At 41.8% G+C, this 18794-nt stretch overlaps 1 protein-coding gene across 1 annotated transcript in view; it reads left to right on the top strand.

The window, feature by feature from the left end:
• LOC132825045 (anoctamin-4) overlaps window positions 1-16562 on the top strand; it is a 180132-nt gene extending 163570 nt beyond the window's left edge. The window contains exons 22-29 of the mRNA XM_060840051.1: window positions 2571-2628; window positions 4740-4837; window positions 8709-8851; window positions 9791-9943; window positions 12370-12517; window positions 14944-15063; window positions 15389-15494; window positions 16371-16562. Of these exons, the coding sequence (XP_060696034.1) occupies window positions 2571-2628; window positions 4740-4837; window positions 8709-8851; window positions 9791-9943; window positions 12370-12517; window positions 14944-15063; window positions 15389-15494; window positions 16371-16562 (1018 nt within the window). The remainder of the gene's footprint in view (window positions 1-2570; window positions 2629-4739; window positions 4838-8708; window positions 8852-9790; window positions 9944-12369; window positions 12518-14943; window positions 15064-15388; window positions 15495-16370) is intronic.
• The last annotated feature ends 2232 nt before the right edge of the window (window positions 16563-18794 follow it).

The raw sequence follows: 18794 nt of genomic DNA, 5'->3' as shown, positions 1-18794 counted from the left end.
TATAGGGAGAGGCTGAATCTCTTTGGTGGTCTGCTTTGCCTTGTAGAACTTGATGGCCCGGTGAGGTAAGCTCAGGTGAAGGAAGATCAGTGGGATGCCATGCAAGTTTGGAGCTATATTCCCTGGAGCATCAGAGGCTAAGTGGTGACCTATAGAGGTTTAAAAGATCGTGAGGACATGCATCGGGCACATAGCCTAAGTCTTTTTCCCAGTACAGTATAGGAGAATGCAAAACTAGAGGGATAAGGTGAGAGGGGAAAAGTAGAAAAGGGACCTAAGGGGCAACTTTTTCATGCAGGGGATGGTATGTGTATGGAATGAGCTGCCAGAGAAACTGGTAGAGGCTGGTACAATTGCAACATTTAAATGGCATCTGGATGGGTATATGAATCGGAAATGTTTAAAAGGATATGGGCCAATTGCTGGAAAATGGAACCAGATTAGGTTAGGATATACCTATTAGGTTAGGTGGGCATGGACGAGTTGGAGCAAAGGATTTGTTTTCATGCTGTATAACACTGACATTGTTGTGGAGTCACACATTGATCAGATCTGGAAAGGATGAATTTTCATTCCCTAAAGGGCATTTGTGAGCCACATAGATTTTAAAACAACTGGTAATAATTGTCATGATCAGAGATTGGCTTTCGATTCCAGATTTATTAATTATATTTAACATCCACAAGCTGCTGAGATTAGAGTTGAACCCATGTCCTCCAAGTATTTATAAATTGGTGTGTTCATTCAATTGTCCATCTATATAATATTTACAGCTATTAATTAAATATTGTTATATTATGAACTTGTTCCTTGTAAGGAGTTGGGATAGTAATTTCAATTGTGGAATTGATTTATATGCTCATTACATCAAAAAAAAAAGCTATCTTGTACTTTTTAACGAGGTAAAATGTTCTAGAGTGGTCTATGGTTGCACAACGAGACAGCTACATAAGGAATTATTAGGACAGATGAACATCAGCTTGGTCGAAGCTAGATTTTAAGACCAAACTTGCATGGCATCCCACTGATCTTCCTTCACCTGAGCTTACCTCTCTGGGCCATCAAGTTCTACAAGGCAAAGCAGACCACCAAAGTGAGACACAAGCTAAAGAATATTCAAGTCCTGTGATGTCTTGTAGCACAGTGATGATGCTGCTAACTGTGGACCAGAAAATTCACATTCAACCTCCCCTCAGGATGTTACCTGTGTTATGACGTATTAATATACAGGCTGTATTATCAAATTTTTTAAAAAAACAAAATACTACAATGATTCAGAACAGAAGGGGTCGGCAAATGGTGTTTTATTTTATTGGGAAGAAAGGGGGGAGGGGCAAGTGGGACAGATGGTGGGGTGGGGTAGTGGTAGAGGAGGAAAGTGTCCAGAGCAAAAGACAAAGGGAGTAGGGCTGAGTTGTGAAGGGAAGATGCTAATAGCAGTAAATGGGTCAACTGTACTGACAGCAAATCTGTATCCAGCTAATGTGCCTATTGCAGGTGCTAACAACAGGATCACTTGTTCTCCTCCCCCCCCTCTCTCTCCCCCCCCCCCCCCTCTCCCTCTCCCTCTCTCTCTCTCTCTCTCTCTCTCACCCTCTCTCTCTCTCTCCCCCTCTCTCTCTCTCTCTCTCTCCCCCTCTCTCTCTCTCTCTCCCCCTCTCTCTCTCTCTCTCCCCCTCTCTCTCTCTCTCTCCCCTCTCTCTCTCTCTCTCCCCCTCTCTCTCTCTCTCTCCCCCTCTCTCTCTCTCTCTCCCCCTCTCTCTCTCTCTCTCCCCCTCTCTCTCTCTCTCTCCCCCTCTCTCTCTCTCCCCCTCTCTCTCTCTCTCTCCCCCTCTCTCTCTCTCTCTCCCCCTCTCTCTCTCTCTCTCTCCCCCTCTCTCTCTCTCTCTCCCCCTCTCTCTCTCTCTCTCTCTCTCCCCCTCTCTCTCTCTCTCTCCCCCTCTCTCTCTCTCTCCCCCTCTCTCTCTCTCTCTCTCCCCCTCTCTCTCTCTCTCTCCCCCTCTCTCTCTCTCTCTCTCTCTCCCCCTCTCTCTCTCTCTCTCCCCCTCTCTCTCTCTCTCCCCCTCTCAAGGTACAGTTTGTGCAATCCAGATTCCCTACAGTGTGAAATGAGGCCGTTCTGCACACGCCTTCCAAGAACCATCCCACCCAAGACAAGCTCTGTACCATATCCCCTAACCCTGCATATCCCTGTACAGTGGGGTAACTTAGCATGGCCCATCCACCTAATCTGCACGTTTTTGGATTATGGGAGGAAAACTACACACACTTTTGAAAATCTGTGAACCTCATGCAGACAGCCGCCTGAGGTTAGAATTGAACCCCAGTCCCTGGTACTGTGAGGCAGCAGTGCTAACCACTGAGCAGTGTGCAGCAATTCTGCACTTTCTACAATTCCTGTATTTGAACTCGTTCCATGAATTCTCAGCAGAGAATGCCAACTGTCCGTTTCAAATGAGCATTTAAGTCTTTTTCACTCTGGAGGAGAATCTGCTTCCTCCTTTGCTGTTAAGTAGATATTTTGTGATGGGTCACTGTTAAATTAGTGATTATACTTTTTTTTTTCTCAGATTAACAGGACGCCCAGGAGCCTATTTGAGAGTCTTGAACAGGTGGAGGTTGGAGGAGGTTAGTAACTCAAACTGGAATCATGTATTGCAGGGGAATAAAAGCTGTCTGCCAGCATGTTATCAAAGTTCATATGTTTTAAGCATGTGTGTTACTGTCTGACAAGAAGATGGCAATTGTGCAGTTCAATTCTATTCTTGGCTAGTTTCTCAAACGCCAATAACTCTCCAAATTGCCCTTTGCATTGAACCAACACCTTTAGAGTTCCCAATCCCTATAGTGTCTCGCTGATTACTTTGCTTCCAGATTTCTTCCAATATTTTGCCTCAAAATGTAGAGTTAACCTGAGCCATCTGCTCCCCATTTGAAGATTAACTAGATCTCTTGCCAGCTTCTCACTGTGCTGTACAGATCGGATGAAATTTGAATATTTTTTTTGCTAGGGGTTTGGAAGTTCAAAATATGGAAATCTTGATGCAACTATGTGCAGGGTGTAGTTGAGGCTGCACTGGGGGTGCTGTGTACAGTTTAATTCTCCTGTTCTGATCCTTGCTTTTTGCATTAGTGGCAATTGAAGAGATTCACTTGGCTGATTCCTAGGATGATGCGGTTGACTTATCAAGAACAACTGAACAAGTTAGGCTTTTGATAATTTAAAGTTTTTAGTGAAATGAAGGGTGATCTCATTGAAACCTGTAAGATTCTGAGGAAGCTTGACAGGGTAGATCTCCTCAACTCTCCTCTGATTCTTTCAATCATATTGCCTTAGGATGAGAAGCACAAGATATCACAATTATGTAGGACAGTCTGGAATGACTATGGGATCTTGATGGTGATTGTTCTAAACAGTCCAAAAGATATTTCAAAACTTATCCAACTGTTTAAAAGATAATTATGTCAACAAAGCTGCAATGTTGGAATTAATACTGGCAACATAAGATGGAGTTAAGAGGCTGCTTAGAGTACAGGTCTGGTTTTCTTTCATCTTTTGTACAAAGCAATGAACTCTGTTGTGGAGTCCTGGGTATGGTGATGGCCAACAAAATGCTTGGTGTTGATCAATTGTGTTTTGGTATTGGGATATCGATGCTATCAAAGTATAGGCAATGGTAGGACATTTGTGTGAATTCTGGTAGTGCAGCTCCTGCACTTCCAAAAATACATTGGGATGAATCTTTGAAAACAGTTGAAGACTGTTTAGCAGTCTGATGCCTTTTGGCCAAACTGCCATGACTGTGGGCAGTGACCATTGCTCTGATAAATGGGTGCGAATGCCTGCCTCTCACTTTGCTGCTACATAATTGATATTCGGGAGGAATTGGAATTGCCAGTTGGAATTTGGCAAGTTTCCAATCGGTGTTCATTTGCTTCTACATCTCCCCTGACTTTTGTCTTTTAACTTTCACTCTCCTTTCCTCATGCTTTTCATGTTCTCTTTCTCTCCTGTACTTCCTCATTTTTATCCATCTCTGTCACACTTTTAACCCCTTTTTCTTCTGTTTCCTGTGCCTGTCTCTGAACCTAGACTGAATAAGTAATTTTTCTAGTAATAGAATGGTCTCATTTAAGTTGACTTACAAAAATCAAACAAGGTATTAGAATTTGATATTTTCTTCTACATTAAATAATTTATTTTTCAATTCAATCTTTGCATCACTGCAAAATGAATCGACTTGTATTTATGTAACTCCTTTCATGACCTTGGGTCATCTTACAACACTTTAAAGCTAAAGAACTCCTTTTAAAGTGTAGTCAATGCTGTATTATAGTACACATGGCAACCAATTTGCACACAGCAAACTCCCACAAGTAGCAATGTATTAGTGACAGGATAATTAAGTTGTAGGCCTTAGGATTGTGGGATGCACATGCCATCTCTTTCTCTTCTGAATAGTGTCCGAGATTCCTGACAGGGAAGGAGTGGAGGCTCCATTGTAGTGTCCTACTTAATAATGGCACTGGCAACCGAGCAGCGCTGCCCTCCGTCCTGTCCTTGGGAGGCTTCAGAATGGGACTGGAGGCTATGAATTTCAGGTTTTTTTGAGATGAATGTGTTTCCCGTTTAGCCACAGCCATCAGCTGCAAAATGCTGCTGTGCTGACCGGAACGTTCCATTGCTCGTTTGTTTAATGTCCATCTTGTGCTTTGCTTTTTATCTTTTTAATTTGCAGTGCCACCCAAGTGGTTGCCTTATCGACCTGTGTTTGCAAATGGGAATCATCATGGTGTTGAAACAGAGCTGGAATAACTTCATGGAGCTTGGCTACCCGTAAGTAAAGGCCTGGTCGGTGACTTGCGCAGAAGCCAATTTTGCTTCTGTGTACTCACTCCATTGTTGGCCTGATTTAAATTCTGAGGACTGCTGGTGGTTCGCCTGCTGCATGTTTGATGTTTAACTGGTAGATATTGGTCTCCATCCCCCACTTGGAACGTAGGCTCATTTGTAGCTGCCCTTGCATTTCCCGATCTCCCAATTCACTCCAAGTGCGGAGCATAGCAGTGCCTGTCACCCTGTCAAAACAAAAACCGAAACTTGGCAAGCCAATCTTTGGAAACTGAGGCAGGAAACGAGTGTAACTTGTCTAGTTGGTATTAGTTTGCCCCTATTCTTGAGACATTCTTCCCCGGTTTCCATAGTAACACTGGATCTGCGACAATTCCAAGTATAGACCCATTGGTGGAATCTGTAAGAGGGCGAGGTGGAAGATCCAAAGGCAAAAATTTAACTTCCTTTCTCTTCATTTGAACACATTTCCCACTGCATCAGAGAGAAAAAAAATACTGGTCAGAATAGTAACTAAACAGCCAAGTTCTGATACCCCGCTCGTGCCACAATGTTTTAGATTAGATTCTCTCCAGTGTGGAAACAGGCCAACAAGTCCTCCGAAGAGTAACCCACTCCCCTCTGATTAATGCACCTAACTCTATGGACAATTTAGCATGGCCAATTCACCTGACCTGCACATCTTTGGACTGTGGGAGGAAATCGGAGCACCCGGAGGAAACCCACGCAGACACTGGGAGAATGTGCAAACCCCAAATAGACAGTTGCCCGAGGCTGGAATCAAACCTGGGACCCTGTGCTGTGAGGCAGCAGTGCTAACCACTGAGCCACCGTGCTGCCCAAGATTATCTTGCTTTCTTTTGGCTAATTTATATTTGAATGTTTTGCATGTAATTGATTTTCTCACTGGTCTTTTTGCTTGTTTTGGACTCAACAATGCTGATTGAGTGAAGGAATTCGGACTGGCAGATGAGGTAACTTTTTTTAAAGCCTCTGGTTCCAGCAGGAATCTTCCTCCAGAGGCTATTGAGACTTGGTTTGGCGAACTCCTGATTTTCCAAACCTTAACTGGGAATTGGGAGCGCTCTGAACTGGGTGAGTGGATCTCCCTACTGGATTCTCCCCTCAGTGATCCTATTGGGTAATAAGCCTTGGGAAGTGTCTCTCAGCAAACTGCTCGAAGAAAGTAGGTGATAGATTCCTGGGCTGCACCTGCTCCTTCACCTTGTGACCTCAGTGGCAATCCCAGAAAGGACATTTTTATTTAAATCTGTCCATGGGATGAGAGTATCGCTGACTAACCTGGTACCTATTGCCCATTCCTGATAACCCTGAGGACAGTTGAGAGTCACCCACATTGCTGTAGGTCTGGAATCACATGTAGGCCAGACCAGGTAAGGATGGCAGATTTTATTTCCTAAAATGAACCAGATGGGATTTTAATTCCAGGGTATGTTTTTTAATTTAATTTAATTGAAATCACCATTGGCCATCTTGGGATTTGAACTAGTGTCCCCAGAACATTAGCCTTGCGTAATTGGATTGCTACACAAGTGACGTTACTGCTATGCTGCCACCACCTCGAAATGAGGACTCCTGTCTCTGCATCCTTTGCTGTGAGTGATGGTGGAGGAGAGTAGGCAGACCAAATAGGGTTGAAACATTGGTGACCTGGAGGTGGTACTTCACACCTTGGGTTGAGCAAGACACTAAGGATAGAAAGTAAAAATGAGCTTTGATTATAGAGGTGAAAATGGTGGGCAAGTTTATATTCCTGGGAATATGCGCGCACATTGAAAGCAAGTAACGAAAGAAGCAATGCAATGATTTGTACTTTCACACCATCTTTTAACATGCTAAAGCTTCTTGAGGTGCTTCATGGAATTGGTGTACTGAGCCACGTGAGCAAAGGAGAGCAAAACTTAGTCAACGAGGTAGATTTTAAGGACTGTTTCGAAAGGAGAGAAGGGAGTAGAGAAACAAAGACTTGAGTGGAGAGGGGTGAGTTTGAATTTAAGCTCCAGTGAGCTCAAAACTGAGCCATCGTGGTGTTGGGTGGGTGCTTTCTAGTCAGTAGAACTCTGACATTTGGCCATTCAACCCATTGAGGTTGGTACTAGTGGTAGCTCTTCAATGAAAATGAATGACTTGAACCCAGTTACCCTTCCCTTATCCTAGTCTGTGCTCCTAGGTTCCTGATTCACCAACCAGTGCAAACTATTTTTCACTATTTATCTTTTAAAAATCTTCTTTAATAATTTTAATGAAAGGTCCATTCATTCTTCAAGAAACCCATCCTCTCGTCATCTAAGTGAATTTCTTATCACCAGCCTCTCCTTTCTCTCTCTTGCTCTCATTCAACTCTCTTCTGTTTTTTTTTCCTTTTCTGTTGCTACCAGGTTCCAGAGGGCTGCCAAAAAGATATTTGGAAAATTATGGTTAGTGCCTCTGCAATCTTTTCCCCAAACTCCATTATTAGCCTCCCCTTTTGAGGGGTTGGAATATATGAATTTGCACATCGTTGCCATTTTAAGATGCCTCGCAGCGAATGTGATTTTAAAAAAAATTTGATTGACTGTTAGACAGGGATGTTGAAATGTTTTAATGGTCTCTTGCTGTTGTGTTGAAGCAGCCACATGCTGTCCATAACACAGTAATAATCAGTAGAGTGAGTCACTGAACAGAAGTTGCTGTATGATCATTGGGCAAAAATCTGTCTGTAGACATTCCGGTCTCCCCTGATTCTCAAATTGACATGATAATCAAAAGAACCTAGACTTATATAGCGCCTTATGTCCTGGCACTGTAATGTGCTTTGCAACAAATGTATTAATTCTGATGAGCGGCCACTCCTGTCATGAACAGATGTGGCAGCCACTCTTCACACAGCAAGATCCCACAAACAGCAGTGAAAGGAGAATACAAATGCCTTGCCCCTTCTGGAATGGCCGTGAAGAATTGCAAAGTGGTCCATTCTTCTCTTACTGGCATAGAGGAAATTCAAGTCCAGTTGCCAAAAAAAAATGGTTACAGGAAATAAAATCTAACTGGCTGCAAAAATAATTCACCTGTATGTGTCTGCGCGCATGTATCGTGTATATAATAGCATTTAATGGAGGGACATAAATAAGAATTGGGTCTCCTGGTTGATGGATTTAATAATACAAGTGATTAAAGTTTTATGATTTTGGGAGAGAGATGGTGAAAGATAATTTCCCATGGTTGGCGAATCAATAGTTGGGATAACAGACTGAAGAATTGAGGAAATTGGAGGAATTTAAATTCAAATCATTCTCTTTATGAAAATAGAATATTGTCCCACAGACCAAATTTAAAACAAAAAGGCTGTAATAGCATTCAAAAGGGGATCAGGGAATGCATTTGAACAAGGGTGGGGGAGGCATGTTTTAGTGCAATACTCAGTGGGTACAGCATAGGGGTCTCTTGTTTGAAGAGTTTTCAGAATTTGTCACAGTCTCAGTGGCAAATATGGGGCTAAACTCCACCACAATGGGGATACATGTTGACAGCGCTGAGGACCTCAACTCTGGAATTCCCTTTCTCAATCTCTTGCACAGAGTGCCTCTGGGTACCAACCACCTGTTTGAACACACTCGTTTGCTGTCCGCTCAAGGCCCTCTGCCAATCCCTTGATCAGGATTTTAATCTATGGGTTTCCATTGTAGAAAATACACAGCGTTGTGCTAGTTCTAATCAAAGGATTGAAGGAACGCACCCATGAAATATAGTACAATAGGATGGTGTCTGTTTTCTAGCTTGTGATAAAGCTGCTTGTGAAGCGTTTTTATGCCTTAATTACATCCATCAATGGGGCTGGTTTTGCCTTCATCCACAGGCTTATTCAGAACTGGTGGACAAGGAGAAAATTAAGACAAGAGCACGGCAATAATGGCAAACCAATTCTACCACAATGGGAGAAGGATTACAATCTGCAGCCAATGAATGCTTATGGCCTGTTTGATGAATATTTGGAGATGAGTAAGCCAGGTTTACAATATTATTATATCTTGTTTTATTCACAAAACATGTTTGCAATCTCTGTTAGTGACTTGCATCGTTACATTAACATTTTGATTGCCATGTTTTAAATTCAAATCAGTTAATGTGTAGCACCATATCCGAAATAGACAATTGTAGTCAGTAACAAGGAAGTGTGGACAGGATATCGGAAGGGAATTTGATTTGAAACTATTGAAATTGCAACCCAATACACAGTCCCTATGTTACAGATACTAAAGTATGCATACATTTCATCATTTTAATACTTTTATTGATCAACGTAAGGTACAAGTATTTCCCATTCCTTATGGACCACACTTTACAGGTCTGAATTAACTTGAGGGAATTAGAGAGATTACACAAGGGATTTTCTGAACTTAGTGCAAATGATAATTCTCCTTGTTTGTAATGTTTTTAAGCTTTGTAGCATTGAGGCTGCTGTCATGCAACTGGTACTGGGGACCTAAGATCATGTGCACTTCTGCCTCCTCTTGATCAAGGCCCTTTTGTGTGAGGAGAGGCCAGTGTGTCTCTCGGGTATTTGAAGGGAGAGATAGACCTAGCCAGTATGGTCACGGAAAGAGGTGAAGGATGTATGAATGCACATTAATTTATTTTTGTTTTGAGCTCACTGTCCACTTGGTCATGCACACAAGCTGACTCGAAGTGGAATGTATACATGTGAGAGCTTTCCAAGGCTTTAAGTCCTGTCAGAGAGGAATAGTTAACTGTGTCAAGGAGCATGTGCTTATATCAACTGAGTGGACTCCTGTAACATCGTATTTCAGCATGTACTATTTCTCCACATTGTCCAGTCAGGAGTTTCCCAAAAACTGTTTTGCCATGATTTCTAGCACGGTGGATGGACTGTAATACCTGGGCCACTCAGTGACTGTCAATATCTCTGTTATCTTTCAGTTCTTCAGTTTGGTTTCACAACTATATTTGTGGCAGCATTTCCATTGGCTCCTCTTCTGGCCTTATTGAACAATATTATTGAAATCCGTCTTGATGCTTACAAATTTGTCACACAGTGGAGGAGGCCATTGGCTTCAAGAGCCAAAGATATAGGTGAGGATACAATGAATGTAACGTTAGCCTCCAAGATTAAGAATGGGACTTGTAACTAGCCAATAACTTGATGTGGGCCTTGCGTTTTTCTCTTGGCCCCTCAACACAATGACCCCATTCATTGTGTGTGTGGAAAACCCATTCCTGGCTGTGTTTTTTGACCCACAGCTGTTTAACAATTAAGAGCATCTAATGAAGGAGAGTCAGCATGGCTTTATGAAAGGGGAATCATACCTGACTAATTTATTAGAAATTTTGAGGAGCTCTCAACCAGAGTGGATAGAGAAGAACTCCAGGAGATGTGTTATGGTATTTAGACCTCCAGAAGGCAAACGACAAGGACCATCAAGATTTAAATCATGAGATAAAAGTTTTGGAGGTAATATATTGCTGTGGTTAGAGAATTGGCTAATGGGTAGGAAGCAGCATAGTGATCCATGACCTGCAGGTTCCACAGGGATCAGTGCTGGGTCCATCACTGTTGGCAATATATGTTAATTACTTGGAATAAAAAGAATGTACTGTAGCCGAATTTGTAGACAAAAAAATAAGCTGTAAGAGGAATATATATACAGTTTAGTGAGTACATGGACAAAAAGTTGGCAAATGGAGTGTATTGTGGGAAACAGAGGTTTGTACATTTTGGAATGGAAAACTAAAGAGAATATTATTTAAATGGAGTTGAGCTTTATCACAAAGAGACTTGGGTACTTGTGCACCAAACATACAGCTCGCACCTTGGGGCAGCAGGTAATCAGAAAGGTTCATGTAATGTTGGCTTTATTTCAAGAGGGCTGGAGTAGAAGAGTCAAAGTTTTACTGCAACTATACAAGGTGCTGGTGAGACCATATCTGAATCAGTGTAGTTTTAGTTCCCTTAATCAAAAATTATTAGAGGTAGTGCTCGAAGAGAATGCTAATTTGGATGATTCCAGATATGGAGGGACTGTGTATGAGCAAAGAGAAAACAGGTTGGGATTCTACCCTGTATTTCAGAAGAATGCAAGATGATTTCATTTGAGGCATTGAGGATTTTTAAGGATATTGACTGGGAAATGCAGAGAGGATGTTTCCCCTCATGGGAGACTAATGGCTGGAAGGAATAATCTGGGTATGCCCCTGATCTAGTAATGGAGATGCTTCGTTTTTTTTCCCATACCTGCCTAGGTAGAGTGACCTAGAGTTTCCCCACTCCCTGAGCTCTTCCAGCCAACCAAATATGTGGCAGGGCAGGAAATAAAATCTAAGTGACCAATAATTGGTCTTAGTCGGGGTGAGGGTAGGTCAGTCACCCTCTGCTTTGCTTTACCCTCCCCTGAACAAAGTGGTTAGAAGAAGGTGGGAGGATGATAACAAGGCCATCTGGAGAGCTGTAATTTCCTCAATATCTGCCAACTGTAAAATTCCATCAATGGGATGGTCCATGTGACCATTGAGCCCCTCAACTGTTCTACTGCATGATGAGATTGTGGCTGATCTATTGGAACACAAAACAAGACCTGGTAATTAATGTCTGGTACCTGATCATTGTTTAATTTTCAACTTCCTTCTCAATTGAGAAGAAATAGTATTTATTCTGAAACAATAATCCAGAGACGGGGACGAACTATCCATGCAATGCTAGTTAAATTAAACCTTCTCCCAACCACTGTGGAAATTTTAGCTTTCAAACTCCATTTTGCTTTTTAAAATAGTGTTTGTTATTTGTAAAATGTTGAACGCAACTGACTGACAACTGTCCTTCTCTGAAGAAAACCTGCTGTCCTTCACTCATTTGGGATCTGAGACTTCAAAGGTTCAAGGGTGGTCTATTTGAAGTCTTCAAGATGTCTACCCTGTCTTTTGCTGTTAATGAAGAAACTATTTCTACTGTTAGAAGATTCTAGAACTAGGGGGCGTAATCAGCTAATTAGAATCCGAATTAGGAAGCACTTTTACAAACAAATGGTGTTTAGAGGTTTAGAACTGTCTTCAAATGGCAGTGGATGATGAATCAATTAATTTGTCTTTCAGATTTAAATGTTTTAAGCAAATATATTTGGGAAATGGGCCAAAGGAGTTGGGTCACAGATCAGCCATGAATTCCATTGAATGGTGGAACAGATACAAGGGGCTGAATGGCCTATTCTTGTTACAATATTTGAACTCAAACATGTAGGCAGCTGACGTTGAAACGAGGTTTTGCCCGTGTGAGGATGTACCCGGCTGGAGAATGTCATCATTCCTCATTCCCACCAATGATATGCAGCCTTTTTTTATTACAATAACCTGTCAGATGTTAGGACACATCTCTTTGGGCAGTTGGGAGTTGAGCCAAGGCCTCTTGGGGAGTCAGGAGTTTTGCTTGCTCCTCTAGTTTTATTTACAAATGCTTCCTATAGTGAAATGTTCTCAATTTTGTGAATGTGTTTATTTTTTAAAATTAGGAATCTGGTATGGAATTTTGGAAGGCATTGGGATCCTGTCTGTTATTACCAATGCATTTGTCATCGCAGTGACCTCTGACTTCATCCCTCGCTTGGTTTATGCCTACAAGTATGGTCCCTGTGCTGGCCAAGGGAAAGCAGGACAAAAGTAAGCTTATCACGTTTGCTAAATCAGGTTAAGGGATAGGAATTAGCCTGGGTCTATCAACAGCATGTCTTGGAATCCCAGTCCAACATTTTGACCTTTTTATAGATAGACAATCTTTTTTATTCCCTGCTTTAGAGATTATTACAATCGATTGAGGCTGGGAGAGGTCCAATGTGGCTCTGCATTCTCTCTCATTCCACAAGCCACAACATGTTTTACTCCGCTTATCAATAAAGCCAATTATAAATTTCATAGTCACATTTCAATGCAAATTACCAACTAGACAATCTAATAAAGCACAAAGGTGCTGATTTTTCTTAAGATTTGTTCAATTCAGATACGTGCTCAAAACACTGTTTGAAACGTGACTGTGTATAAATTGCAAACTTGATACGAACATCCATTTAAAGTAGCTTTACAGAAAATTTGGGCCAAATACCTGTTGAATCCTGAGGGGGAAAAAAAATTAGGATATAAAATGTTCCAGATGCCTTGGTATATCTAGATCAGTTTCTAGACACCTACATTATTAATGATGAAGGGTCACTGGACTCTTAAATATTAACTGTTTCTCTCTCAACAGATGCTGCTAGACTTACTGAACTTCTCCAGCAGTTTTTGTTTCATACCCCTTCATTTCCCTTTGTGCAATTTCTCTATTGTTTCAAATGCTGTGTGCTTTCAGAAACTGAACATTTTAGTTTTATCATTTTTGTTCCCTTCATAAATTTGAGTCTTATCTGTTGGTTGACTCTGGATTCATACGGTATCTATTACTGTGCTGTCCATTTATAATTTCCCACAGTAATACCTTTCTCTTTGGCCTTGACTGTACATTTTGGTTTAGCACACCTTACCAAATTTGATCCCTTGTCCTAAGAATCAGTTTAAACTTTGCTCTGCTTCCCCAGTAATGCACGTGGATCGGCTGGAGACATAGATGCGAGTACCATTTTGCCCAGAATTTCCCACTGTGGCTTGCTTCCACACCAGATCGTTAAGCCAAGCATTCATCTTTAATCTGAGTTGCCCAAATCCAACTTGCACATAGATTGGGTAGTAATACAGAGATTGACCTTTTGAGATTGTTTCTTAATTTGGTGCCTTGCTCCTCGTATGAGCTATGCAAAATCTCTTTTTGTCCTGCCTAGCACTTACAAAGATAGATACCCTTTTCACTAACTTCCTCTCTGGTTTGGAGCAGATGTCCCCAATCCTGACAGTGGGCAGGTGACATTAGCTATTTGTACTCTATGCTCTTCGCTGCAAGAGAACAGGGATCCATATTGTCCAAGTCTCTACTGCTAGTACATTCTTTTACACACACACCATGTGAAAGAGCCTCTCACTTGTTGGAAAATGGCAAAGGCTGAGACTCCTACCCTCTAGATCCCCTTACCTGCACACTCTCTCCTCTCCCTGACTACTGGTCAATTGAGAAGACTTAACCCTGAAACGGCTGACTGTGTGTGTCCTGGTACAAAAAATCCAGGTGATCTTCCCCATCACTGCACATGTGTGATTTCTAGTGTGTCTGTCTTTTTTCAAGAAATGTCCTGTCAATTACTTTTTCTTTTTAAAAAAAAAAGTCCATACTTTCTCCGTCTTTCAAACTAACAGCTTGTCACAGTCCTTGAAGCACAATTGCTCAAAACAAAAATTAACAATGAAAGCATCTTTGGAACTTAAGTTCTAAAGTCACTACATTCCAGCTATTAATAGTCTGAATGGTAGTGATGTCATTGCAGGAACATACCTTGTCAGTGGGCCTCAGATGTAATTGATAATTCGAAAGAAATCCTATTTGGAAGGAAAAGGCTCAATCCATCCCCACAACAATGGGATTAATTTCTCCCTTTTTCAGTATATTGATGGAATCAGGTGCAACATTGGTTTCCCTAATGTTTTGGGCATGATGCAACTCTGTCCAACTCAATCCCTCTGTATTGATGCTTGGAAAAAGATTTCCTGAGTAGTTACTGCACCCAACCACCTATTTGTGATGGGGCTAAGTTCCCACTCCGATTAACCCAGGGATGCTGGAATGCCATCTCCAGATTAGAGTTGAACCTTTTGAGATGTATTTCTACTTGAGAGGGAGACCTTTTTTACTTTTGCTGAAGCAACATTGATAAGACCCTGGTACAAGTCACACAAAGACCAAGTGGTATCACTTGACAACTGAAGCTCAGGCATACTGATGTTTATCTTGGTCACGCATTGGCTTGTCTTGAGTTCCTTGAGCTTGTTCTCAGCCCTTTTTCCCCCCCACACAGGATACATTGTAAATCTGAATCTTGCCATCAGTCAGCAACAGCAACTGGAATCATCCCCAAATGAATAGGAATGGTGGGTTTGAATTTTGAGCAGCGTAGAATCTGTGGTGAGATGAAGAATATGAATTAACCTAGTCTTTTCTTTCCCAGGTGCATGATTGGTTATGTTAATGCCAGTCTGTCTGTGTTCCTGGTGACAGATTTTGAGCAGCGTTCTGAACCATATTCAAATGGCAGTGACTCTTTCGGTACAGAGGTAGAGTACTGCAGGTAGGAGCCTGGGACTGTGAGAAGTGGCCCAGAAACTATTTCTTTTTGCCCATAAGACGTGTCTAAATACCCATTCAGCTTTTATCAAAGAGCAGTGTTGTGTGATTGCAAGCTGTATAAACCTAAGTGGAAATGTTTTGAAGTTAACAAGGCAGTGCACTGTGCAAAACCTTTGTGTCCCACTGTAGTGTGTCCTGAGAGCTCAGGAAGAACTGGCACTTGAATGCATGTGTCCTAGCTGCTGAACCTGATGCTGCAGGTCCAGTTGTGCAAATAATAATTTGGTTTAGTCAACATAAATTTCTTTCTTTCAACCGTATGATAGATATCGTGACTATAGAGAACCACCTCATTCCAAAGAACCTTATGCCTACACACTGCAGTTTTGGCACGTATTAGCGGCTCGGCTGGCTTTTATCATTGTATTTGAGGTAAGCAGCCTGTTTCTCTGTCATCTCTAATCACAAACAGCATTCAAATCATGGTAACAATCATTTCACTTATGGGCAGAAGGAAGGGGCACAATGCTAGGAGCACACAGGTCAGGTAGCAGCTATGGGAAGAGAAACTGAGTTAGCAGTTCACATCGCCATTCTTAATCTGTTGCATTTTTTCACAATCAGTAACAAATAAACTCACTTTATTTCAAACTCCCAAAGCCTGGTTAAACTGGCTGTTTTTATAATAGAAATTCATTTGTTCTGGAGAAAATTATCCACAAGGGGGTTGTCTTTTTAGTTTAATTTTGTTGTGACCAACCGAAGTGAGGTTGGGGGGGGGGGGGGGGGGGGCGGGGGGGAGGATGTGTGGGGGAAGTCACATTTCTAACTGCCTTGAACGCTGCACTCCTTTTGGCTGTAGATATATCCATGATGCTGTTCGGAATAGACTTGAGCATGTTGATCCTGCGAAAGTGAAGGAATGGTGGGATTTCTAGTTAAGTCAGGATAGTGAGTGGCTTGGAAAGGAGCTTGCAGGGGATGGCATTCCCATGTATCTACTGCCCTTGTCTGTCTTGATGGGAGAGGTTTTGGGTTTGGAAGATTTATTGATGAGTTACCATAGTATATTTTGTCAGGGATGATGTCCATTTTGCAGATTATTTCACACAATCTGAAATGCTTTTTGAACAGTTTACAAACTTAGTGGTTTTAAACCAAGAGTAGTGATAGTAAAACTTGATAACTTTTGAGGAACATCGAGACAAATTGCTCCAGGTATTGTGAACCTGGTCAAATCTGTCAGATGACCTTTTGAGACTTTGTTTTCTTCTGGTGTGATAGCTGTTGATATTTTATTCCTTACAGCATTTGGTTTTTAGTATAAAGAATCTTATTGCGTATCTGATTCCTGATTTACCAAAAGACCTCCGGGACAGAATGCGCCGTGAGAAGTACCTAATTCAGGAAATGATGTATGAGGCTGAGCTGGAGAGACTTCATAAGGAACGCAATGAGCGGAAGAGGAATGGGAAAGGCTCAAACAATGAGTGGCCGTGAATGTGGAGTTCAGCTACTGAGGTATTTATTAATGCTTGTCTTCTGATCTCTTTGTTCTTAAACTGTTCAGTTCCTTCAAGACTAACTGCATCAAAGCCAAATATATTAGAAATGGTACTGCTTGATCATCAGGAAGTGCTAAGGTGGGATCAAGATATTTGAAATCAAGTTGTGTAGACGGAGTAATTTCAACGTGGCTGGTTGTCAATTAGTTATTTTCTTTATTCATGGGATGTAGCCATCAGTTTCCAGACAGCATTTGTTGTCCATCCATAACTGTCCTGGAAGTGGTGGTGATGAGCTTCCCTTGAACCACTGCAGTCTTTGGATTATATGGACACCCATGGCTCTAGGAATTTGACTCAACAACACTGAAAGAACAAGATGTAGTTGTTGACTGTTAACTGCCAAAAATGTGTTGCTGGTCAAAGCACAGCAGGCCAGGCAGCATCTCAGGAATAGGGAATTCGACGTTTCAAGCATAAGCCCTTCATCAGGAATGAGAGAGAGTAGCCAAGCAGGCTAAGATAAAAGGTAGGGAGGAGGGACTTGGGGGAGGTGGGATAGGTGGAAGGTGGTCAAGGTGAGGGTGATAGGCCGGAGTGGGGTGGGGGCGGAGAGGTCAGGAAGAGGATTGCAGGTTAGGAGGGCGGTGCTGAGTTGAGGGAACCGACTGAGACAAGGTGGGGGGAGGGGAAATGAGGAAACTGGAGAAATCTGAATTCATACCTTGTGGTTGGAGGGTTCCCAGGCGGAAGATGAGGCGCTCCTCCTCCAGCCGTCGTGTTGTTATGTTCTGCCGGTGGAGGAGTCCAAGGACCTGCATGTCCTCGGTGGAGTGGGAGGGAGAGTTAAAGTGTTGAGCCACGGGGTGGTTGGGTTGGTTGGTCCGGGTGGCCCAGAGGTGTTAACTGCCCTCGGGGTAATTAGGGATGGGCAAAATAAACGCTGCCTAGCCAGCAACATCCTCGTCCCATGAATGAATAAAGAAAAAGTAATTCCAAGTCAGGTTGGTATGTGGCTTGAAAGGGAACACTCATGTTGTGGTGTTCCCATGTATCTGCTACCCTTGTCCGTCGAGGTGGTAGAGGCTGAGTGTTTTCAAGGTGCAGTGGGTGACTATCTAGCTATTCTGGATCACATCAACCTATGGCAGGAGACGGAATGTCATTCACTTGTCACGTATAAACCAACACTTGAAGGTGCAAGATAGTTTGAACTGACTAAACAATGGAATGTTTCTCTCTCGTCTGAAAGGGCAGTCAGTGCAGATTCAAATAATTTTTAAAAAGGTATTGGATAGCTGTTTTGAAATATGAGTAGTTAAGAGTGGGGTAGTGGGACTAATCACAGTAATGTACTAAAGAGGCACAGTGGACAAAATAGCATCTCTGTGCCTCAAGGTTCTAATGAAATACTGTTTTGAACAATCAATTTTGTGAATTGGTTGAATTATCCATCCATTTTAATATCTTGCTCATTTTGTCTTTTTGCTTGTAAAAATAAAATCAATGCCTGTTTTTTAAAACACTTTTTTTTAAAAAAAAATGTTCCCTCCCCTTGCAGGTTGAGCCTGCCTTCTCTGTTTGCCCATCTTGCAGTCACTCCCTGCAACTTCTGAAGGTACCATTCTATGGACTGGATAAAATGCAGCTTCGATGCATGTCAGGAGAGAAACGAAAGAGATCAGTACCCAGCCACGAGGGGGTGTACTGCGGAGACCTTTTTTTTTGTTTTGTTTTTGCAACACAAAATATCCTTTAAATATTTATAATGCTGCCAGCATGTTGAACATGTTATTCATTATATGATACAATCCTGTACACCTCCAGTTTTTAAATTTAAAAAAAGTTAACAATTTTACACTGGTTTGTTAAGTTTGTCAATTCTGCATCTGTCCTCATTTAAGCAAACTCCAGAGTTTTACACACATTCACATTCAATCTGTAAATAAGAAATTATGAAAACTATTTTGCATAACTTCTGTAACCTACTTGCTGTCTTGAGATCTAGTTTGATCCATATCTCCATTGAGCCAGCAGCTGAAGAAACCAATCCTGTTTACAGACTTATTTTCTTCCTTTTAAGCTTGCTGCTTCCTGACATGGATGTATGATGCAAACTAATTGTAAATAGTCAAAAAACAGAATGTTGAATTTTCATGAGTTCTCAGATTATGAACAGAGCCACATTGATTGCTTGTATATTGTGATGCAGAGATCTAAAATAAAT

Source organism: Hemiscyllium ocellatum, chromosome 19 (genome assembly GCF_020745735.1).
Source record: "Hemiscyllium ocellatum isolate sHemOce1 chromosome 19, sHemOce1.pat.X.cur, whole genome shotgun sequence".
Classification (NCBI taxonomy): domain Eukaryota; kingdom Metazoa; phylum Chordata; class Chondrichthyes; order Orectolobiformes; family Hemiscylliidae; genus Hemiscyllium; species Hemiscyllium ocellatum.
The sequence above is the reverse complement of the archived record's forward strand: the minus strand, read 5'-3'. Positions and strand labels throughout refer to the sequence as shown.